The sequence below is a fragment of the Heloderma suspectum genome, chromosome 3, assembly GCF_057233095.1.
Source record: "Heloderma suspectum isolate Gila_16-S chromosome 3, 16-S_ref, whole genome shotgun sequence".
NCBI classification, from domain to species: domain Eukaryota; kingdom Metazoa; phylum Chordata; class Lepidosauria; order Squamata; family Helodermatidae; genus Heloderma; species Heloderma suspectum.
The window spans coordinates 20,818,187-20,843,097 of record NC_139460.1 but is presented as its reverse complement, the minus strand read 5'-3'; the positions used below and the strand labels follow the sequence as shown (position 1 = coordinate 20,843,097).

Below are 24,911 nucleotides of genomic sequence, written 5' to 3'. Positions count from 1 at the left end.
AAAATTAAGAAAGGCACAAGATGCCAGAATAGGGGTACAATAAGGAAGAATGCAAAAGCTTTTGCATTGAAAATGAATCTATTTTTCTCTGATAACATAACCATGTAACTTTTGGTTCAGCTTTAGATGTGGGATACAAAAATGGTTAATAATTATGACCTTGTGACAACTGAATTTTAATCATGAGGGGCATTTAGATGTTTGTATGTTTGAACTGCTATTTATTTATTTATTTATTTATTTATTACATTTATATACTGCCTAGCAGCTGAGGGCCTCTGGGCAGTTCGCAGCAATATGTGTGTTCACAACAGTCGTTCACAACAGTTTTGTGTTTTTGAACTGCTTGACGTACACTGACCTGGAGCCAGCGTTCTGCGGGTGAAGTCCGCTCACGCAATGGGACTTCCCCATCCTCTCCTCCTCCTCCAGAGCAGATTTGGGGGGCTACTGGGGGGGGGGGGAGATACGTTCTGCTGGCTTCCTCTCTTCCACTGGTGAAACACCACCATTGCAGAGAGCCAGTGTGGTGTAGCGGCAAGAGTGTTGGACTGGGAGTCGGGAGATCTGGGTTCTAGTCCCCACTCGGCCATGGAAGCGCACTGGGTGATTTTGAGCCAGTCACAGACTCTCAGCCCAACCCACCTCACAGGGTTGTTGTTGTGAGGATAAAATGGATGAGGAGGATTGTGTAAGCCACCTTGGGTTCCTTAAGGAGGGAAAAAGGCAGGATATAAATGTAAATAAATAAATACATACATACATACATACATACATTGCATACAGCCCACTATCTTAGTGATGCTTAGAACAACCCTGAAAGGTAGGGTCAATATTATTATCCTGAGGAACTAGTGACTTCCCTAAAGCCATGCACTGAGTTAATGGTTGAGATAAAATTTGAACCCGGGTCATTGTGGCTCAAGAGTTTTAGCCACTATTGCTACACAAGCTCCCAGGCTGGTGATCACTGGATTTAGTTAAATTTAAATAAGGAATTGCCTGCAAGCTTTTTATCTCTAAAGTCCCAGCTATGAAAGCCAAATAATATGATAAACCTCTTGAGATATTATGTATGGATATCAGAAAGTCCAAATTGGCAGTAGTAAATTGCCTGTGAGATTCTGCCAGCATTTTGGTCTTATGGTGCAATAATTTGTGTTCCAATATCTTAGCTGTTAGTTAGTGTAGTGTAATTTAGAGCTCCCTCCTCTATGTGTCTACTCAAAAGTAAGTCCTATTCAGTTCCACGAGGCTTACTCCCAGGAGAGTGAGTACAGGATTGCAGCCTTAATTTGCCATAATTAGATTCCGGCTGTGATATTTATTTTGAAGAGGCTCTAAACAATTACTGTTCTGAGTCTCTAGTTCGCTAATGAAGGCTTTGCAGCAGAGAATCAGGCATGTTTTCTACGCTTCTCTTTTTTGTTTTTGTCTTGCTGTTAAAAGAACTAATTGGCGTCATTGCAGCCCATTTCTTAAAGTGGAAGGGGAGGATGACTCGGGGCTTCCTAGTTTACCATTTTCTGTGCTGTTCTAGATAATGCCAAATTTAAATCTCCACTTTGAGAACCAGTGTGGTATAGTGGTTAGAGCAGCCTCCTCTAACTTGGAGGCCTTCAGAGGTGTTGGACTGCAACTCCCATCATTCCCAGCCAGCATGTTGGCTGGGAATGATGGGAGTTGCAGTCCAACACCTCTGGAGGGCACCGGGTTGGGGAAGTCTGGGTTAGAGTGTTGGACTAAGATCCAGAAGGACTGTGTTCAAATTCACAGTCTTTATGGAGCTCACTGGGCAACCTTGGGCCTAATCAACCTCACCAGGTTAATCTCAGGATAAAATGGGGGAGTGGGAAAACCTTATATTCTGCCTGGAGCTCTTTGGAGGAAGGGTGAGATAAAAATGTATTATTACTTTACATATGAAAATAGGAAGAACATCGAATTTCTTGGGTCATCCTCAGTGTCAGGGTGGAAACTGAGCCCAGAGAGCCCCAGAGCAGTTTGGATTCTGAGGAGGAACGGCTATCCGTGGGAGAGGGGCCAGCTCATCCCTCCCAGGCTCAGCACCTGGCAGAGATTCCTCCTGCTGGCATTCCTGAGATAGATAGCGACCCTGGCAGGGAGGGAATGCGGGAGGGGGGCTTCTTAGACGTTCAACGCAGACGCAGAGAGCAATGAGTGATGGAGTGCGCGAAAAGGAGGCATAGCACCCGTTTGGTGCGCAAGCAACGGCTGCCTCCCATGGACCCCAGGGAAAGAGGGAGGATCTCTCCCTAGCCCATAACTTCTGGGTCTTCAAGTGACTCTCTTTCAAACAGGGATCAACTGCCTACTTGGAAATTAGGCTACCCTGCTGTTCCTTGCTTTAGTCGCTGGTGATTAGCATCTGAAAGAGTCATTAAGTTGTAAAAGGATTAAAGCTTTGAAAAGAAATCCTTTCGTCTGTGTCTTGAGTTGGCTATTGGAATCTACTGGGAGAAGCCGCCAGAGCGCTCCTGACACTCAGGAAATGCACTCCCTCCCCCTTCATCTCAAACTCTCCCTTCCCTTTTTGGCCTTAACCATGGTTTAACGTTGGCATAAATCCAATATACCGTTAACGCAGGGCTGGGCAACTTGTGACCATCCAGATGTTTTGGCCTGCAGCTCCCATCAGCCCTAGCCAGCATAACTAATGGTGAGGGGTGCTGGGAACTGTAGGACAAAACATCTGGAGGGCCACAAGTGCCTCACCCCCATGTTAGTGGAAGAAATTGCACAAGCGTTAACAGACCACTTTGGAAACCCAGGATCTGCAAAGTGGAAGTTTAGTGGGATTCTCCTGTTGCACATCGTTTGAAACTTGGTTTGCAGTAGTGCAGTGTCATTTGCGCTGGTGGAATGACACAGCTGGATGCAAAGCATTGCATCTACTCCACAGATAACCATGGTTAAGGATAACCAGGGTTCCCATCTTAAGCAGCGTTTTGAGAACAGGATTGAAGTGGATTTGCTAACCCTGGTTAAGAAAAAACCGGGTGAGCATTAATAATTGTTCATGCTGGTACATCTGTAATATTAAACCTGACAAAGAAAGGAAGCGGGGGATCCATACTGGACTGGCTTGACAATTCCTAAAGTAGAGAAGCCAGCTGGATGACACAGTTGGCTCTTGAGGAGCATCTTTGGAAGTGTGTTAGACAGCAGGGAGTCGAGGGAGGACTTTGATGAATTTGCAGGATCTTGCTACTGCCAATGCACAGAAAACAGCTTGAATCCCACAGTCCATATCTGAACTGGCGGAGGCAACAGAAGAAATACCTATCTACTAAACAAGTTGGTTGGCAAGGCAGAACAGGGATTGGATACCAGGATGTTACCGCTTGTGTGCTGCTCTTCTTGGAGAGTGAATTGGGAGGAAATCCTGGAGGTGGGACAATTCAAGGAACAATATCCCAATTAGTGTTTGACTATTGAAAACTTACTGGAAAAGACCCTTTTGCTGCGAAAGATTGAAGGCAAAAGGAGAAGGGGACGGCAGAGGATGAGATGGCTAGATAGCATCACGGATGCAATGAATATGAACTTGAGCACACTCCGGGAGAGAGCGCAGGACAGGAAGGCCTGGCGTGCTATGGTCCATGGGGTCACGAAGAGTCCAACATGACTTAACGACTGAACAACAACAACAACAAAATTGAAGCCGAAAGTCATGACAGGAGAGTATATGAATGTCCTGCTTTAGACATGTACTATATGCTTTCAGTGGGCAAAGTGGTTTTGTAATTGTCAACTTGCCACTACTTTGAGGTAGGTCTCTCTTTCCTTTCCCCTTACAGAGGAAAAGGAGAGGGAAGCTTTGCAGCAGGAATGCAGAACCCACAGCCCGTAGGCCTAATCTGGCCCACCATGGCCTATGGAGCCATGGGTTCTTCCAGGGGACAGGGCTTGGCCATGGGGGAATCCCTGCTGTTATCTCTGAACTGAGATTGGAGATAACCACAGGGGTTCCTCTGCATGCAGCATTCCCTCCAGCAGGGAGGGAGATTTTTGACTGGAGATAACAACGGGGATTCCGCTGGCAGTTGCTTTTCCCAGTGTTGTTGGCTGAGTCACTTTGCACGTGAATTCATGGGGACGCCTGGCACCGCACAAACCTGCTCTGTCCTGAGAGAGGCATGGAACTCCGCATGGAGAAAGGCTAAAATGGGTGGGGTGAGGACATTAGTGGGTGTGGCCACACCCACTGACATCTGGCCTGCAGAGATCCTGATAGGGGAGAGTCTGGCCCCTCACCCATGTATAGTTCGGCACTTCTGCTTTACAGAGCCAGTGTCCTGTAGAGATAAGAGTATTTGAAGACTGTTGCTGCCTTTACATTAAAGAAGAACCTGCAGTCCTCTCACTGTGGAGCCTTTCCATGTTTACGGTGGGCTCCCAGATGGCAACCATGTGATTGCTGAGAGGGGAAGTTTTTAATTTTCAAGGTTCCATAGAGATCAATGAAATGGCGCCATCTAGTGGCTGTTTTAATCACGTAACAATCCGACTTAAATAGATAGTTCATTATTTCCGGATCTTTTTGAGACAGAATAACCAGGACATACCTCTGGATGTGTCCTGGAGGTTGACGACGTCATGAAAAGGACCCGCAAACTTCCATAAGTGAGTAGTCTCAATAGCAAGATAAAAGCTGCATGTGAAGAAGCCCTTGGTATATGTACCATTCTGTCTGTTTGTTGTTGTTCAGTCGTTCAGTCGTATCCGACTCTTCGTGACCCCATGGGCTATAGCACGCCAGGCCTTCCTGTCCTGCGCTCTCTCCTGGAGTGTGCTCAAGTTCATATTCATTGCATCGGTGATACTATCTAGCCATCTCATCCTCTGCTGCCCCCTTCTCCTTTTGCCTTCAGTCTTTCCCAGCATCAGGGTCTTTTCCAGAGAGTTTTCTCTTCGCATTAGGTGGCCAAAATATTTGAGCTTCAGCTTCAGCATCTGTCCTTCCAATGAGCACTCAGGGTTGATTTCCTTTAGGATTGACTGATTTGACCTCCTTGCAGTCCAGGGGACTCGTAAGAGTCTTCTCCAGCACCACAGTTCGAAAGCAGTCTGTCTGTTTATGGATGTACAATTGAGCAGGCATTGCAAAGGTGCAAAAGGGAAGCAGTCCCAAAGCAACATTGTCATGCCTAAAATCCCAAAGGTTACTTCTGCTTGGCCCAAATCTCCTCTGGCGACTCTTTTACTGGCTCCAAAACTCTTTCCTTTTTCAGGTTTCTTAACATGTTCTAGGCAAATCAGTTTCACAGCCTCCTGCTCATGTGTACATGTGTACAAACGACTGAAGTACTTGAGGTGACCTGCTGCCTCTTAATAAGAATTCATTGTTATTACTATCCCATGCCAAAGCTAAAGGGCGGGGGGGTTCAATGAAAGGAAAGCATCCTCTAAACCAATAGCAAGCTCATTTCTCTGACTGTGGATCCCTTTGTAGCCAAAACAGCACCACTCATGCACAAGAGGGAGTTCTCAGCGTACTTGGGGGAATCCCATGGTGAAATCCAACATAAGTCCTACTTAGAGCAGACCCATTGAAAGAATTGGACTTAAGGTAGTCATGACTGATTTAAGTCTCGTTCATTTCAATGGGTCTGCTCTGAGCCGGACGTATGTTGGATTTAATCCCCAAGGATTTCAGAAGCACAATTTTGGAAAGAAAAATAAGTCCTTGGGAGAGGGACAACCCGAAACAGCCCAATGCGGACTGAGCATGCTCAGTGGGCATGGAAGACTGACTGACTGACTATGGCATGGAAAACTGAAATATCTGAGTAGGAAATGGAATGGAATATCATTAAAGTGGCTATGCTTGGCTGCTGAAAGCCTGAACAGGAGCACTCCACCCTGCAATATTTTGTTGCAGGTGGCTTCTAATACTATTGCCCTAATTTAGTGATAGGGAGCTGAAAAGCATGTGCTCAAAGCCATCAACTGAGCCCGTAGCTGAGCTAGGATTTAAACACGAGGGTAACAGGGACCTACCATGGAGACAGCTGCCTAGAGTGGCCAAAACCTCTGCCACCACTCTGCTCCGCTCAGCAGATCTCTGCGGCCGAGATCTGCCCAGCAACAGATGGTGTGGCTACTGGGATCCTCTTTCTGCCACGGTGGCCATTGGGATGCGCGGCTGCTCGGCGGGAGGACTCCGGTGGGGGTGTGCCTCAGGGAGGGAGGTAACCTGCACTGTGCGGTGTGGTTGCATAGTCATGTCTGTGTGGGGAGGCCCGTTGTTTCGGTAATCCCCTCTGCAGAGTGGGTACCGAACCACCATTGGCTCCCGTGTTGTCCAAACACATCCATTGCTTCCCATCTTGTATACACACATTTGTTTCATCTCTCTGTTATATCAGGTCAAAGAGGTTTTGTAGGCTTTTTAACAACACAGAAACCTGCAATGCCTGTTTACTGGAGGCTTAAGTGGGATAACTGTACCCACAACCAGCAGAGAGATCTCTTTCAAATTGTTAAAACTCTGGGAAAAAAGCAACAACAATCGTATGCCTTCGAAGCCAAGGGAAAATGTCTGGACTCTCTTGCTCTCCTCTCTTATATAAAATATGTGATTCTGTCACTAGATGCTTAAAAATTCTAAAATACTGCTATTTCCTTCTTGTATATGGATTTCCTTTTTTATATAAATATATATAGATTTCTTTTTTATTACCAGTAATTTAAAACAAAACAAACCCCAGGAACCGGGCAGTTAAGTATATGATGGAAGGTGTTTGGTTTCCATCAGTTTGGCTTACGTTAATTTTCTTCTCCGATCCAATTTCTGTTATGGATGTTGTGTTTCCATACATCACAAGATAAGTACGGCAGCGCTGCAGCTGGCTTTGAACAACAAACAGTGTGTCTTGGCACTCACACAAAGTCTCCAGAAATCAACTTTATTGCTACTTAAGGAGTAGATTGGAAGATCTTTTCGGAATCTCTCTTCTCCCGTGGATGGACTCTGCGATTCATCCTTTCTTAATCTTAGCAATCTGAGTTTGGTTTAGCTTTCTGCTGTCAAGATAACATTGCCTGCCTGAGATTTTTTTTTAAAGCTTGTTATAAAACTTAATGATTTTTTTTTTTTAAAGTTACTTGCCACATTTTCTTGCCACTGGTTAATGTTTATGCAGATTACTGCTCTGTCAGAAGGCTTTCACTGGTATTGCAAGCGAAGTTGTGTGCCGTAATATGCAGCAAAAAGGACGGAATTTAACAGTGCAGTTCTTCCTCCCACCATATTGCCTTCATGCACTGATACCAAACCTCATCTTCATTATGAGACCAGACAAAGAGAATTTATACTGCAGGGGTGCAGAACCTCTTTCAGCCCAAGGGACAAATTTCATTTTGGAGAACCTCTCAGGGGCCACATTCCAGTGGTGGGCAGGAACAAAAGCAAAATGGGGTGGGGCCAAAAATATACAAAAACACCAGCATATTTTACCTTGAAAAGCTCTTACTAAGAGACTAAGTAACTAAGCCCTAGGAGAGGCATTTCAACTTTTTTAGAATGGGGAGAAAATGCACAAAATCCAGGAAACCAGCAAATGATGGTTGGTCAGGGGAAAGGAGGTGAGTCCAGAGGAAAGTGGTGTGGCCATCTGGGGAATCTTGAAGGGCCAGATTTGGCCTCCAGGAGGGCATGATTTGGCCCCTGGGTCTTAGGTTCTCCACTCCTGTTGTACCAGTTTGATACAGGAATGCACGAAGCACTTGTATGTTCTACATTTCAAACATTCCAAGTTCTATGCCAGACCACTGCAAATTCATCATCATGGTCTTTGCATGGTCCTCCATGATGAGTGTGCAGCCACAGCATGGAACTTTCTAGACCACTAACAGGGTCGGGAGTAGAGAGGTAAAATTCATGGAAATGTTGTGGAAAAATTAAATATATGCAATATTGACTTTCTTATCAAACCTAAACTTATTGCTTTGACAACATAAAGTGCATCACTTATAACTTAGTTAGCATATAAAATTGTACTATTTGGAGACATGGCTGGTTCCAGGAGGTGGCAAGGTTGCCTTCACAGTGCTGTCATCTGAGCTGTGCTGTGACTATGACACAGCAGGCCGTGTTTATGACATTATCAAATGCAATTTCCTCTTTGACACAAGTATTCCAGGTACAGGATTCTTGCCCTGCTAGGCATGTGCTCATCCTCTGATCATCAGGCTCATCACTATCAGTTTATTTGCATGCCACTTTACCATGGTAAGAACATAATAAGAGCTGTGCTGGATCAGACCAAGGGTCCATCTGGTCCGGCACCCTGTTCACACAGTGGCCAACCACTGTCCATGGGAAGCCCCCAAATAGGACATGAAGGTGACAGCACCTCCCGCCCAAGTTGCCCAGCAACTGGTATACATAGGCATATTGCCTCTGACACTGGCAATACCATATAGCTATCAGGACTAGTAGCCATTGATTCCCTTCTCATGAATTTGTCCAACCCCCTTTTAAAGCCATCCAAAGTGGCGGCCATCATTATATCTTGTGGTAGCGAGTTCCATAATATCATTATGTGTTGTGTGATGAAGTCCTTCCTTTTATCTGTCCCGAATCTCAATTTCTCAATGAAATATGTTCAAGGCAGCGCACAACATCACAAGAGTTTACATCAGCCTCCCACAACCTGGCCCCTTCCAGATGTGTTGGACTACAACTCTCAGCATCTCCAGCCAGCTGGGGCTGCTGGGAGTTGTAATCTGGCACATCTTGAGGCTGATTTAGATAATATCACAGCACATTTAAAAATTGTGCAGATATAAGAAATGCTGTTAAACAATCTGTTGATAGTTCATACTAGGGTCTAACAACAGAAATGCAAAAACATAACCCAAATAGCCGCAAAAATAATAATAGCCTTATCCAAGACTAAATATCCCTGTCACCCGCACAACAGCCCCCTAAACCAGACTCCCCCAACCTGGTGCCCTGCGGGTGGTTTGGGCTTCACCTCCCAGAAGCAGCTGCCAGCATGGGAAATGGTCAGGAATGCTTGGAATTATAGTGCAAAATATCTGGAGGGTACCAGGTTTGAGAAGGTTGCCCCAAACTCTGATGGTCCAACAAACTAGCTTTAGTAGTTTTCATCTCTACCAGGAGCAGGTCTTTTGTAAAGCAAATGAGGCTTAGTTGCCCATTCAAGACCAAGCCACCCCCAAATACTTCACATTAGATCAGGGAACAATATATTGTTGCTGGAAAAATCAATTTCTCCCCAGATACTGTGAGGATTTCAGCTAAGCTCAGAGGGAACAAAGAAGGTGTGTGTGTGTGTGTGTGTGTGTGTGTGTGTGTGACTGACATGGTTTGCATGATCACTGCAGCCCCCCATGACTTATTAGCCGTGGTGGGTTGCAGCACCCATGAGTGTCAGGTTGCTGATCCAAGCCCCCAACACCGCGACTTCTCTTTACGTGTGAACCCAGTGACGGTGAGTTGTTGGGGTGGTTGACAAGCCACCCAGAAGCCATGGGCTGTTTGAAGTTTAGGGATGACCCTGTAGCACCCTGAATGTTCAAAATGGTGGCCGCCCTGTGACGAGAAGACCTGTGCAGAAAGTCACCCACGGTGGCTTGTCGTTACTTGCAAACCAGGCCTGTGTGTGTGGCAGATGACGTCAGCACCCCTGCCAATCAGAAGTGCCAGCCCTGCATCTCTGTGAGTCCTGGGTCTACTACACCACTGAGCACAAGTCCTTGACTCAAATGGTTGGAATGTAACTGACTCTTCCATTCTGCCCACTTGTCACTAGATTCTCCTTGGCCATCAGGCCTCTCACACAAATGGCCCCCTTGCCTTGCCTTGCCTTGCCTTGCCTTGCCTTGCCTTGCCTTGCCTTGCCTTGCCTTGCCTTGCCTTGCCTTGCCTTGCCTTAGTAGGCAACATCCCTTCCCCAATTTTGCATACTGAGGGAAGTAACAGATTCCTGGGGGTATATCAGACAGCCTGTTTTCCCTGTAAGCGGTAACACACTAACAAGCTTCTTTGCGAGCTGTTTACCTGAAGCTCAGCAAAGGGAAAGATACAAAACCTTGTAATGCTTGTTCAGCAGCTCCCCCGGTACCGCCTGGACAATCATTTTTCTAATTTTCTCTTTTGCAGGTTTTCATACAGGAATCCATCAAAAGCAGAAGGGGAAAACTTTGCTGCCAAGAGGCTGGCCTGGGTTGTATCGTGCGGAACTTGATTTTTGGTTTGGTGTTTTTGTGGAAATCAAAAGGCCCGAAGGAGAAGGAGAATGAGACAGCTTAAAGGGAAGCCCAAAAAAGAGACATCAAAAGACAAAAAAGAGAGAAAGCAAGCAATGCAGGAGGCCCGGCAGCAGGTCACAACTGTGGTGCTTCCTACGCTGGCTGTGGTTGTGCTTTTGATTGTGGTATTTGTTTATGTGGCAACCCGCCCAAACACAACTGAATGAGGTGGATTTTGACCTCTGTAACTTTGGGCAGTCATGTTCATCTACTATTCTGCCAAGAACCAAAAACAAAAAAGGTCCCCAAGAAAAAAAGAAATCTTCTGATCTCTCAATGATTAATAATCCTTTTACAAAGGAATCTTCTTTCTTTGACTCGATTCAAGCGCTGCAGTTGCTCTCTTGGAATGTTATATAGAACGCATTTGTCACCATGGGGGAAAAAATACACAGAAAAACGTTTAATGTCCAGCTTATGTGCCTTTTAGACTTCAGCAGTGGGTGATTCTCCTTTTTAGATCTCTGTATCATAAAAGTGAATTCTGTTGCTTTTGAAATTTGTATAAATTGCCCATCAAGTTATCAACAAACATCGCTAGTGTCATTTCTGTGAGTCTTGTACCTTGGCTTTACAACTTCCAAAGAAGTGAAATTTCCCTGGCCTTTGTGATTATATAATGGAATTTGAAAACCTTTGACTAAAATATTTATTTTTGGAATAAAGAAGATAAATCTTACATAAAAAGCCTTCATCATGATTTGCTCCCAAAAGGGCTCTGAAACATGACCTATATTGTGTAATATTTTCCATCACACACTAGCCACAGTACAATCCAAAAAAGTCCTTTCTTTCCTGCGAGGCTTAATCAGTGAATAATTTACGATAATGTTGAGACCTTACTGGATGAGTTTGTCCTGGCAAAACAGCTTGTAGGAACTCGTGGGAAGTAATAACACCAGCTTGTGCAATGTTTTAAATATGTTTCTTAAATAATTTCAACCTGTAAAATGGCAATTTTTAAAAAAAATGTCTCCACATTTTAAAAAACATTCTGTACTACCATCCCAACATCATTTACTGAAGGGCTGTTTAAAACAAGGTGCAAAAACAACATACATTGAAACTGAGGACAATGGAATGTAGGAAAAGGACACATAGTAGGTTAGACTATTGTCCATCTAGCCCAGGGATGAGGAATCTCCGACTCATGGTCCAGATGCAGTCCCCAGAGGTTGCAATCCCATAGAAGTATGAAGCAGTAGGCACAAGAACTGAATAAAAGCCAGGAGGTTACAACCTGGCAATTTATTCTTAATAAATGAACCACCTGGTAAGTCAAATATGCTACCTCCAGTATCAGAGGCAGCATGCCAATGTATGCCATTTACTGGGGAACATGGGTGAGAGGATGCTGTTGCACTCATCCCCTGCTTGTGGGCAGCTGGTTGGCCACTGTGCCAACAGAATGCTGGACTAGATGGACCTTGCCTGATCCAGCATGGCTCTTATGTTCTTAAATGATTAGTGGGGCAACCTGGTCTTTACATCTGGAAGGCTAACAGTGAGAAAGCAAGCCCATCCTCTGCTAAGAGGGGAGTTGGAAAGCCCCCGTGTGGCAACGGAGACGGCCTTCTCCTGTGACGCGTGGGGACGTACAGTATGTCTGTCCAATCTTGTTGGACTGCAATTCCCATCAGCCCTAGCCAGTGCAGCCAATGGCAAGGGATGATGGGAGAAGCAGCCTAGCTACATCTGGAGGGTTACACATTCCTCATCCCTCTCCAGTGCCCCAGGCAATTCAGGTGTTGACATGATGTGAAGAACATCTTCAGATCTTAATGTATGAGCATATAGGAGAAGGGGCTCTTTAAGGTACCTTGGTCCCAAGCAGTTTAGGGACCCTAAATTTGGTCCACTGGCTAAATCCTCTGGGGTTCTCCAGATGGCTACACACATTTCCCCTGGCCTCACCCCCTGTCCCTCGGCTGCTGATGGTTTTGTGACTTCCTGGTCCCACCGCCCCTTCTAAAAGGTCGAAATGCCTCTCCTGAGGCTTAGTGACTGGCAGTAAGAACTTTACGCTAAAACCTGCGGGTGTTCTTGGTATTTTGGTCCTGCCCTTTTGCCTTTGGCCACGCCCACCAGTAGAAAGAAGCTTCTCTGAAATTAAAAGCAGGCCTCTGGCTGAAAGAGGTTTGGCACCCCTACTTTAAAGGTTGTTACCAGCAATTTAAATTGGGCCAGGAGGCTGACTGGCAGACACTGAAGCCATTGCAATAAGAGAGCCGCGTGCTCCCAGGAACTGGCTGCAGTCTGCACCTGGGCTGCAACATTCTGTTGCAGCTGAAGTTTCCAAGCACTTTTCAAAGGAGTCCTGTGTAGTGTTCTGCCTCGCTCCATTCTCTTCCTCTCAACTAGTTGAACTTGAAGAAACAATGTGGATGAAGGGTATGCATCCAAATTTGCTCAATCTCTGCTATTTAGGGCCAAAGATTTTCTCGGTGCAGAAGTCAAAGAGATGCTTGATGTTCTCAGTAAGGTATGCTGAGGTTCACTCCAGAGTTCGAAAGGGGTGGCGGCGGGGCTGTTAGTAAACCAAATAGATCCTGTTGCATCCACTTGAGAAGGTATGAAACTGCATTAGGCTGAATGAAACTATGGATCCATTTAGCTGGCATTGGCTTTGCCAGGAATGCCAATATAATCCAGATGTCAGCCCAACACTTCCCCTCTCCTGCTTGCCAAAGGTTGCCTTGCGTTGTGGCAAGGGGATCTGGTTCTTATACTTCTAGTTTTTCCGACTATCCCTGGAAGAGGGGAGAACTCCCTCCTCCTCCTCCTCTACTCAGGAAAGCCTACCCCAACCTAGTGCACTCTGGTTGACTATATCTACAATAATCCCCCAACTCCTGTAGGGCACCAGGTTGGGAAAAGCTGTTCTATAGCAAGAGAAAGGCGCTGGCTGAGTGACTGCTCCATCTGACTATGCTGGGTGTAGAGATGTGACGGCCCAGGAAAAAAACCAGAAAAATTCAGGGGGAAAACGGTTCTTTTCCGAGGACAGTTTTTGTATTTTTCTGAAAAACTGAACAGTTTTGGATTATGAAATATTTTCTTTTAGAATTTAAGACAAAGTATTATATATTGTTACCTACTCTTTACTCCCTACCCCCAATGATTTCTAAAAACTATGTAATAAGAACACTTTTATAGAAAGACTAGAGATGTAAAATATCTGGAAATAATGATGCCATGTGGAAAAATACTTTTAATCCTCTCTGTAAGATTCCCAGCATAGTTAGTTCTTTCATTCTTTATTAAAATTATTGATCTAAAGTATATCTTACTGATAGACACTGATGCTCAGTTTCCCAACATGTGAGGAGAGTCACTGTTGTGCATTCTTGACAGCTTGGGTTTTGTTCTCTAGAGTCCTGTGTTTTTGATGCTGTAGCAGTCATCTAATGTCGTTCTAATCCAGTCAGACAATAATTACAAATTTACTAACCGAGTTTACTTTTAAAAGTTTTAAAACATAATGATAATTTTATGAGCAAACTAATTCATACATAAAACGAGTTAAAGAACATAAAGGCTGCTTTATGTACCTAAAGCAGCCCTCCCCAACCTGGCACCCTCTGGATGTTTTGGACTACAGTGTCCAGTATCCCTGACCGGTGGCCATGCTGCTTGAGGCTGATGGGAGCTGAAGTCCAAAATATTTAGGGGCATCATGTTGGGGAAGGCTGTCTTAAAGCAACAAAATGATGCTAAAAAAAATAGTATTGCATATTTTCATTTCCCCCCCCCAAATTTCCAATTTTTCAGACCCCCCCAACCCCCGGTTATTTTCCATGGCCTCAACATTTCTGGAAATTTTACATCTCTAATTGGATGGGCAACTTCAGAGGGTCTGGTGGCCATTTTCCAGCCCCCAGACCCCCTTCCCACAAGCAACACTCCTGCTGCCATGCACCACCAAAATTAGCTAATTTCAAGCAAAATATGTCATTTTGAAGCCATCGTAGCAGGCTGCTGCTGCTGCTTCTTCTTCTTCTTCTTCTTCTTCTTCTTCTTCTTCTTCTTCTTCTTCTTCTTCTTCTTCTTCTTTGACACCCTTACGATACACCGTAAAGCTCTTTGGTAATTTTATTTATTGGTTTATTAATTACATTTTGGGCAGGGCAATCTTATTGTTGCAGTCCAAGCTCTCTGAGGTCAGAGCGCCCAACATATATCTAACAGCCTGCCAAGCTTCTGCGGGCAGGGCAGAAGTGAGGGAGAAGCTGCGTTTGCTGCCCTTCTTCCATTTTTTTAAAATAATGATTTCAGAAATCCTTTACTTCAGCTCCAGAGTTGGTGTAAAGTTTCCCCTGGATTAGGAAGGACTTTGGATCCTTTGAATCTAAAGCATCCCCCTCTGCCCATGCCATGTCCCCGATCATCTCCCATTCCCCACTTCTGATGTCAGCAGTGAGGGCCGCGGAACTTTCCACAGAAGAAGGGAGGGGGGATCCGAGGGCAGTTCTCCCACTCCACGGTTGGAGCTCTCCAGCCTTGGAGGAGGAGAACTGATCTTTCCTATGGCCTGTTGGAATGCCATCTCAGGCACTGTAGTTTTGCACCATAAACCTCCCAATAACCGAAGGTCTCTGCATGGTGTACAAATTAAAACAGAAATATGAAGTAAAAATAACACAAGTATAATAAAGCAAGTGAGATAAAAACAGGATTAAACACAGCAGTAGAAGGTGATAAAGCCAAAAATAAAATCAGCAAAGGGGGTAAAACAGTGTAATGAAATAAAAGTACTAAAAACAGTTACTAAAATGTCTGGGATTTTTTTTAAAAAAAGATCTTCACCTGGTGCCAGGAAGACTATAATGTGGGTTCTGGGCAAAGTTCTCTGGGGAGGGCATTCCACAGATAGGTGCCATCAGCGAATAGACCCTCTCTCTCATAGCCACCTGCTTTGGTTAGTAAAGCTGTACCGAAAAGCAGCAGTAATTGCAAGCAATCAAAAATGTCAACTTCCAAATTTGCTGGTCAAATTTGCTATCACTCTTTTTTTTTAAGTTGTATATATTATCCCAGCAGAAAACTTTTTAAAAGTGTTCCAGCAATAGAGGATTTCAAACTGTTTCTGGGCATGAAGTGACGACAAAAGAATAGAATGATTTATTAGAATCATTTTAGCAGAAAAATCACACTGTGCTATTTCTTCCAACCCCCATCATGTGATCAAGCCACCAAAGGTGCTCATTACCCGATACAGCTACTTTACATATATTCTACCAGCCCTTCCTTTTTGCACAAATCCATTTATAGCCATGATTTCATTAGGAGCGAAATTTTCTTAGCATGAATCCTGTCTTGACTCAGAATGTTTTAAGGGCTCAGGCTTTAATGGAGTTCTTGTAAATTTTTTATTTTGAGTTCGAAGAAAATTAAGGGGCTGCGGGGAGAGAATATTTTATTTTTACAGTCGTGAAAAAAACCTGGCTCTTTCAAACAAGGTCCGCTTTGGTTTTTGGGTTTTAATGCTGGAACAATTTGAAAACTGCCCAAGGGCTCAAGAGCTTTTTTAAAAAAAGGTGGGTGGGGAGAAGAAGCTGCAGGCGTTAGGAAGGTGTCAGAATATTTGAATTGCAAGGGGGGGGTCACCTTGCAAATTGCAAATGCACCTTGTTATTTCAAGCATTTTGCAAAAGGTACTAATGAGAACCAAATAGTGGGAAGAAATGGTTGTGCTTTTTAGTGTAGGCTGGTGGCTGCAATGTCAGTGGGGCTGTGAATATGCTCCAGGGTTTCAGTCAGAACACTGAGTTCAGAGGCTTCGGAGAAGCAAGCATAATCCTGTGCATGCCTAATCAGATTGCATTCAATGGGACTTATTCCTGGGTAAATGCATATAGGATTGTAGTTTAAGAGCACCTAGATCTGTAGTCAGCTCACTTCCCATGTAAATAGGGATGTACGAATCCCACTTACCAGTACGCTGCCTGGGTCTGCTGGTGGGGGGGAGGCGATCCATCCTCCCCGGAGCCCTCCCGCTGCCAGGCTGCTGCAGCCGCAAATGGTAGCCAGCGTAGCAGCCACCATTTGCGTCCCTTGCATTAGACCGTGATAAGCTACGTAAGTATTTACGTAGCCTATCACGGCAAAAGGCAGGGATGCAAATGGGATTCTAATGCAGGGACGCAAATGGTAGCTGCTACGATGGCCACCATTTGCGGCTGCAGCAGCCCGGCAGTGGCCAGAAGACGACCCGCTACTGCCGCTGCATCCACCGCCGCCGCCAGGTAGGTCCGTTCCGGGGGGACTTCACGGGGTGGCGGGGGGGATTGTTCCGTTCCGCCATGGACTCTGGGGGTGGGGGCGGATTCTAAAGAATCCGGCCTCACTGGAGTCCATGGCGGAATTCTCCAACATCCCTACATGTAAAATTACTGCTGGTGGTTCTTCATAATATGTGTACAGTTCCAGATATTTATGTATTTGGGAGACGTATATCCTACTATTTCACTGTCAAAATAGCACTCAGGGTGGCTTACATCAGTTTAAACACAAAATAACAATATTCCCTTAAAACACTGATGACAGTCAAAACCAAGGCAGCTGCAGCTGATAAAAACCAGCTTAGAAACACAACAGAATCAACCATTAAAATCAAACAAATAAGCTAAAAGTGGGGCTGCTATGGAGAATATATGAAGTGCCACGTGGACATTTTAATCCCATTCTCAGCTGACAGAGGAAGAGCAATGGGTCAAGTATGCAATGGTTGGCATCAGGGCTGGGTCAAGCGTAGGGATGGTTGGGCCCCTGCCAAGGGCCCCCACTCCAGCAGGGGCCCACTGGTAAGAGCCCCTGGAGTTGTCTGGCCCAGAAAACGGTGGTAATGAGAAGGAGGGGCAATAGACGCCACTGCTGACTTGCTCACTGGTTCTCTGCCTGTCAAGCAAGCAAGTGGTAGCAATGATGAGCAAGAAGATAAGGAGCAATAGCAGCTGGTGACACTGGCAGTGAGAAGGTAGACTTACCGAGGGAGGGGCCCAATGATGTCTGTAGAGGAAAACCACCGGCAGACTATTGCATACTGAGGAGATAGGGATGGTGTGCCACTATTGTTCCTTCTATTCCCATGTCTCCTGGAAGACCTTAAGACCTGAGCCTCCTTAAGCCCCTTGAGGTCCTCTGGCTTGAAATCTGTTTTCCAAGGTCAGTTGCTGGTTGGGATGGTGATGGCCTTGGAAGGCAGGAGGATACCATAAACAGTGGAGCTGGCTGCTGTCCACTTGCTGGGCTTGTCTTTTGGGTGGTACAGCCATGTAAACACATCATCATGAGGCCTAAATACAACAGGTGTGATTAATTGAGGTGCTGTCCTAAGCGGCAAGTAGCACTCCAGGTCCTGGGGTATAAAAAACCTCGTAGTTCTGCCCAAAGAGAGCTTCGACGCAGACCTGACCGGGAAGGTGCTGCATGCCAGCCACAGACTGGGGTCTCCTCGTTGTCATCCAGTGGGGCTCCCGACAACTGATTGAGGCAAGCTTGCTTGGTATTTGTCAGGAGTGCTTTGGCGGCCTCTCCCAGTAGATTCCAATAGCCAACTCAAGACACAGATGAAAGGATTTCTTTTCAAAGCTTTAATCCTTTTACAACTTAATGACTCTTTCAGATGCTAATCACCAGCGACTAAAGCAAGGAACAGCAGGGTGACCTAAGCTTCAAGTAGTCAGTTGATCCCCGTTTGAAAGAGAGTCACTTGAAGACCCAGAACTTATGGGCTAGGGAGAGATCCTCCCTCTTTCCCTTGAGTCCATGGGAGGCGGCCATTGCATGTGCGCCAAACGGGCGCTACACCTCCTTTCCGCGCCTTCCATCGCTCGTCGCTCTTTGCGTCTGAGTCGAGCATCTAAGAAGCCCCTCTCCCTCATTCCCTCACTGCCAGGGTTGCTATCTATCTTAGGAATGCCAGCAGGAGGAATCTTTGCCAGGTGCTGAGCCTGGGAGGGATGAGCTGGCCCCTCTCCCATGGATAGCTGTTCCTCCTCAGAATCCAAACTGCTCTGAGGCTCTCTGGGCTCAGTTTCCACCCTGACAGTATTGTATATTCTTAATATCCTTTTGCCTGCTTTAGAATAAAATTCTTTGACTTCAACTCACTGGCGTGCTCATTGCTTCTGAATCCAAAAAAGAACTCTTGCCTTTGGCAAGGCAACGTCTTGCACAAGGGCCCTCAAAATCCTGGAGCTGGCACTGGTCAACGTCCTGCTTACTGAACTTAATGGGACTTGCTTTTGAGTAAGCACACGTATGCCTGGATTGCAAATCCGTGATCCGAAGTGTCCATCTAAACAAAGTTCTGGTATCTTTTGCAGCATAGAATCCTAGTAAAACAAAATCACTCATAGGGGGGAAATGTGCATTCAAACAGTGCAAGCTGAGTCAGAAAGCTATAGCGCAGGTCTTGTGCAATGGACTTTCAGCTTAATTCAACTATGTTTAATATATTTATGCTCCTCGAGGCTGTGTATTAATGACTCTGTTTGGGGAGTAGTATTAGTACATGCAGGACTGGGCATTTTGTTTCATTCTACCAACTCAGCCAGCCAGCCTTGACCTCGCACGCAGGTCATCCGCGCTGGCTCTTATTGCTGCAGCCAACGGTTTCCTCAGGAAACTGCGACTGCAGAAGGAACCTCATCGGTAATTGCTTGCTCTATATGCAGGGAAACCGTAGCCGTTGGACATGGAAGACTCTTTCCAGAATATTGACATAATGAAGGTCTCTATGACCAACTCTCTACTAGAAGAAAAGCACTGGTGGAAATAACTCTATGGCCTGGTTTGCACACCATGAGGGTGGTTAATATGCCATGGTGGCTTTTTAACTAATCCTGCGTATGCCTGTCATATGCCAGTCGTTGCCCATAAAAGTCTCTCATCCATGACATGATCCGGGATGAGGGTGCAGACCTGGCATGTATTATGGAGATCTGGCTGGCTGAGGCCGCTGCTCCAGCTCTGGCAGCCGTTTGCGCGGCTGGATTTTCATATGCGCAGCAGCCAAGGGCTGGGGGTCGGGGAGGGGGAGTGGCTGTTATCTACCGGGAGTCCTTGGTCCTCACCAGACTCCCTCTCTGGAAGACCAGGGTTGCTGATTGCATGTACTGGAGGTTGGGCCCGAAGGGCAGCCTGGGGATTCTGCTGGTGTACCGTCCCCCCCACTGCACGACAGACTCCCTGGCTGAGGTGCTTGAGGTGGTCTCTGATGTGTGTGTGCAGTCCCCTAACTCGTTGGTGTTGGGGGACTTCAGTATACATTCGGAGGCCATCCTTGTGGGGGCACCTCAGGACTTCATGGAGACCATGACTTCCTGGGAGCTGCACCCTACATCGAGGCCCACCCATGTCGCCATTCATGCGTTAGACCTTGTGTTTGTTTCCGGAGAGGTGGGGAGTGATCTGGAAATTGGGGGTATATCCACCCCCCCTTGTCATGGTCAGATGACTACCTGGTGGGGTTGGACTTCTTGGTTCCACAACTCCTTCACAGGGGTGGAAGACCCATTACGATGGTCTGCCCCAGGCATCTTATGGATCCAAATGGATTCCTGACTGCACTTGGGGATTCTTTGGAGCACGCAAACGGCTACTTGGTCGAGACCCTGGTGGATGGCTGGAATGCTGCAATCACTGGGGCATTAGATCATGTGGCTCCGAAACGCCCTCTCCCCCTGAACAGAGCTCAGACTGCACCATGGTTCACCCCATGGTTGCGAGCTCTGAAGCGGGAGGTGAGATGGCTAGAGCTGTGGTGGCGGAAATCTCGCTCCAAAGACGATCGGACACGGGTAATAGCTGTAGCTTCAGCCTACCATGTGGCAATAAGGTCAGCAAAAAATAATTGTTATGCTGCCTCTGTCGTGTCTGCAGAGTGCTGTCCCAGGAGACTGTTCCAAGTGGTCCGGAACCTGGTCGGTCCAGTTGTTTTGGAACCAATGGAGCATTCTAAAGCTTCCTGTGATGAGTTTGCAAAGCACTTTGCACATAAAATCGACCGGATCAGGAGTGCTATTCTGCGCACTGTGGATAAAGTTAGTGAACGAGGGGTGGCCAGTGACAGGCCGGTTGTGTGGGATTGATTCCAGCTTCTTCCTTTGAAGGAAGTGGACAAGGTGCTTTCATCTTTAAGGCCAACCACCTGCTTACTCGATCCTTACCTGTCTTGGCTTATTATGAGCTGCAGACATAGACTTGGGTGGGGATCAAGGCGGTGGTGAATGCCTCCCTTGAGGAGGGAGTGATGCCATCAGTCCTCAAGGAGGAGGTGATAAGAAGCCCTCCTTGGATCCCCAAGATTTGAACAATTTTCGCCAGGTCTCGAATTTGCCGTTTTTGGGCAAGGTGATTGAGTGGGTGGTGGCTTTAGTTGCAGGCACACTTGGAAGAAGCTGATTATCTGGATCCATTTCAATCAGGCTTCAGGCCTGGGCATGGGAAAGAAACAGCCTTGGTCGCCTTGCTGGATGATATGGGGAGAGGTCTTGATAGGGCGAATGCTCCTTCCTTGTTCTCCTTGATCTCTCAGCGGCTTTTGATACTGTTGACCACAGTATCCTCCTGGACCGCCTGGAGGGGTTGGGCATAGGGGACACTGTAATATGGTGGTTCCATTCCTTCCTCTCTGGCAGGTACCAGAAGGTATCTCTGGGGGAGCAGACTTCAGACCCATGGCTGCTCACTTGCAGGGTGACACAGGGTTCTATTCTCTCCCCAATGTTATTTAACATCTATATGAAGCTACTAGGGGCTATCATCAGGAGGTTTGGTGTGCGGTGTCACCAATATGCGGATGACATGCAATTCTACCTCTCATTTAAATCCTCGCCAAGGTTGGCTGTAGAAACCCTGTCCAAGTGTCTAGAGTCGGTGAGTGGCTGGATGGAAAAGACTAAGCTGATACTGAACCCCGACAAAACCAAAGTATTTTTTGTGGAAGACAAAGGGAGGTTGGGTGATGTTGACCTAGTGTTGAATGGGGTGTGGCTACCCCTGAAGGCCCAGGTCCACAGTCTGGGGGTCATTTTAGACTCCCAACTGTCCATGGAGGCTCAGGTCTCAGCTATGAGCTGGGCAGCTCTGTACCAACTCCATCTGATACGATAGCTGTGCCCCTATCTCCCTAACCATCTGCTCCCATTGGTAGTTCATGCCCTGGTCTCCTCTCGCCTAGACTACTGTAATGCGCTCTATGTGGGGTTACCCTTGAAGACAGTTCGGAAGTTGCAGCTGGTGCAGAATGCAGTGGCCTGCCTGATTAAAGGCAGCCATCGGCAAGACCACATCACTCCAGTGCTGAAGGAGTTGCACTGGTTACCAGTTGTTTTTTGGGCCCAATTCAAGGTGTTGGCATTGACCTTTAAAACCCTATATGGTTCCAGCCCAGTCTATCTTAAGGAGTGTCTCCAACAACACCAGAGATGCTGCTCAATGAGATTGATCTCGGTAGGCCTTCTGTCTGGCTCATCAGCCAGGACAGCTAGGCTCATGAGGACTAAGGAGAGGGCCTTTTCTGTGGTGGCCCGCGCTCTGTGGAATTCCCTCCCTAGTGACCTCCGCCATGCCCCCTCTTTGATGATCTTCCACCGGGCTTTAAAAACCTGGCTGTTCAGGTGGGCATTTGGGTTGGGTTAGGGCTTTTTAGAGCAGTGTTGTTTTGTTATGTTGTTTTGTTCAGTTGATTATGTAAATTTCTTATTACTATTGTATGCCGCCTACTGGGTAGCTGACCAGATGGGTGGCTAATAAATCTAATAAATAAATAAATAAAAATAAATAATTACCCTCACCAGGCACAGGTTGTCATGATGTGCGAACCTGGCGAGGGCAGCTGGCTGGGGTGGTTAACAAACCACCCAGCAACCCTACAACTGAGCACGGGTTCTGGGTGGTTTGTTAACCACCTCAGCCAGCTGCCCTCGACAGGTTTGCACGACATGACAACCCATGCCTGGCGGGAAATGGAGGGAGGGAAATGAGCCAGTGCATGACTGGCATGCGTGGGGGTGGTTAACAAGCCACCGTGGCTTATTACCCACCCTTGTGTCATGCGAACCTAGTCACTGGCCAGGTCCACACAATCAGCATGGGAAACTATGCAGTATGGGTTGCTTCCCCTGTCCCAGTGAGTGCCACTGGCATGCCCGTCATTTCCTTACGTACCCACACTGCGTCGTGGGTTGCCATGTTGTCTGAACCCGGTGTGTGGCGCAGTGGGGGTGGCTTCTAATCCACCCCACCAGTGGGTTAGAAGTTACCTCTGCTGCGTCGCATGCTGGGTTTGGATGACACAACAGCCTGCTATGTGGCATGGCTAATTAAGCAAATGGTGGGGGAATAGTGCTTAGTTTCCCCCGCTGATCGTGTGAGCCCCAGCTATATCTTTCCATTGGTTAAAAAGACTATCCAGATGGACGACCCTACCTTATGGATAGCTCCCCTGCTTCCTTATGGATAGTTAGCAGAGAGAGACCATTTACCTTTGCAGGCAAATATTGTGGGCAAGGTTCGAAGTGATCGCAAGACCCCATTACTAGCAGGGGCTAAGGACTGAGGGTGTTGGCTGACAGCAGGATGCAGACGCCACCTCTCAGCCGGCAGGGCCTAGGGCATAAAGGAGAGGGGAAATTGGACTCCTGGTGGAGCAAAGGACCATGGCGGGGCCATCTGGCCTTACAGAATGCTCACCACAGAACCATAGAATCATAGAATAGTAGGGTTGGAAGGGGCCTATAAGACCATCGAGTCCAACCCCCTGCTCAATGCAGGAGTCCAAGTCAAAGCATAACTGACAGGTGGCTGTCCAGCTTCATCTTGAATGCCTCCAGTATGGGAGAGCCCACTACCCCCCTAGGTGATTGGCTCCATTGTCATATTGGTCTAACAGTCAGGACATTTTTCCTGATGTTCAGCCAGAATCTGGCTTCCTGGAACTTGAGCCCATTATTCCGTGTCCTGCACTCTGGGATGATCGAGAAGAGATCCTGGCCTTCCTCTCTGTGACAACCTTTCAAGGACTTGAAGAGCGCTGTCATATCTCCCCTCCTCTTCTCGAGGCTAAACATGTCCAGTTCTCCAAGGCCAGTTCCCCATCAATACGATCCTTTAAACCAGGGTTGGGCAACCTGCCAACCTAAGACAAATTTCACTCTGGAGCATCAATCCATGCCAAAACTACTCTTTGAAAGGGCCTCTCTGGTTCAAAAGAGGTTGGCCAAGTGGAGTTGGAGGGTGGGTGGAGGTCATAGTGGTGGGGCTGCTGTTTAAGAAACTCATGCCCCTTTGGGACACACAGAATGAAAATCCTGTCTCAAAACTGGGCTGCTAAAATCAGTGGAGTCTGGTGGCTCCGATTTTGGTAGGACTGCGAATCCATCCTGGGTTTCAGTCAGAACCAGTCAGGACTCTAAAGTGATCTAAGATGCTGACCCCCCCCCAAGTAGGTTCAGCACCTTGGATAGTTCCTCGAGAGTTCTGGCTGGTTCTGACAGAAACCCAGAATGGATTCACAGCCCCACCAAAATCGGCGCCACCAGCCTCTATTGGCTAAACTATGAAATATCATGAAACTGAAGGAGGTAATATCCTGTGCAAAGGGTATAGAGACCATGTTGTAATTTCTGAAATAATGTCAGACATGATTGTACAGTACAGGAGAATGTACTTTCCACATTTTCTACTTTTCATAATGTTTTTTAAAAAAAACTTCCTATTGTACCTTGCATTTTTTAAAAAAACTTTCAGCAACTAGCAGCATTTTTAATAGCTTTCAGAACTGTATAAAGCAAAGCCTGCTTGTTAAAAGTTTATTCCTTTATATTTCCCAGAATTTTGACATATGGGGCAGTAGTGTTTTTTCCTCCTCTGGATTAAAAGTGGTGTCTCACTCCCTCTTGCATCCTGAAAATGTCCGCCAATTAATTTGTTTGTTTGTTTGTTCGTTCGTTTGTTCATTCATTTCATTTCATTTCATTTCATTTCATTTCATTTCATTTCTATACCACCCAATAGCTGAAACTCTCTGGGCGGCTCACACCAATTAAAACCACAGAGTGCAGCATAAAACAATGTAAAATATGAAAGTTTAAAACCACAATTTAACAGTACAACCAGAATAAAAACTAGCAGCAATGCAGAGATTTAAAATACAGACAGTCTCCCACTATCACTCACAATTCATATGGGGAAATCGCAGGGGTCAGTACACCCGGAGTGCAACAGAAGAGCCTCACCCTGGGAAAACCTCCTTCATGATCAAGGTGCTTCCCCTGCCAGGTAAGTATTGTTGTGACTTAATTTATTTATATAGCATCATCAGTATACCACTTTATAGTTTAATCCTGTAACTTGCTTCAGCCACCTTTGGATGTCATGCCAAACTATAGTGATGGAATGGACATAAGAACATCAGAACAGCCCTGCTGGATCAAACCAAGGGACCATCTCATCCAGCATTCTGTTCACACAGTGGCCAACCAGCTGCCCATGGGAAAACCACAGGCAGGACATGAATGCAGAGCACCCTCCTGCCCATGTTCCCCAGCAACTGGTGTACATAGGCATAATGCCTCTGATACTGGAGGTGGTATATAGCC

At 46.4% G+C, this 24,911-nt stretch overlaps 1 protein-coding gene and 1 non-coding gene across 2 annotated transcripts in view; one reads left to right on the top strand and one right to left on the bottom strand.

The window, feature by feature from the left end:
- LOC146349396 (uncharacterized) overlaps window positions 1–11,138 on the top strand; it is a 113,970-nt gene extending 102,832 nt beyond the window's left edge. Inside the window, exon 4 of the mRNA XM_084845409.1 lies at window positions 10,157–11,138. Coding sequence (XP_084701535.1) covers window positions 10,157–10,296 — 140 coding nt within the window. The 3' untranslated portion in view covers window positions 10,297–11,138. The remainder of the gene's footprint in view (window positions 1–10,156) is intronic.
- Window positions 11,139–24,431: 13,293 nt separating this feature from the next.
- Window positions 24,432–24,599, bottom strand: LOC146349395 (U1 spliceosomal RNA). Its single transcript, XR_014789773.1, has one exon. It is a non-coding gene; the product is annotated as a U1 spliceosomal RNA (small nuclear RNA).
- Window positions 24,600–24,911: the final 312 nt, after the last annotated feature.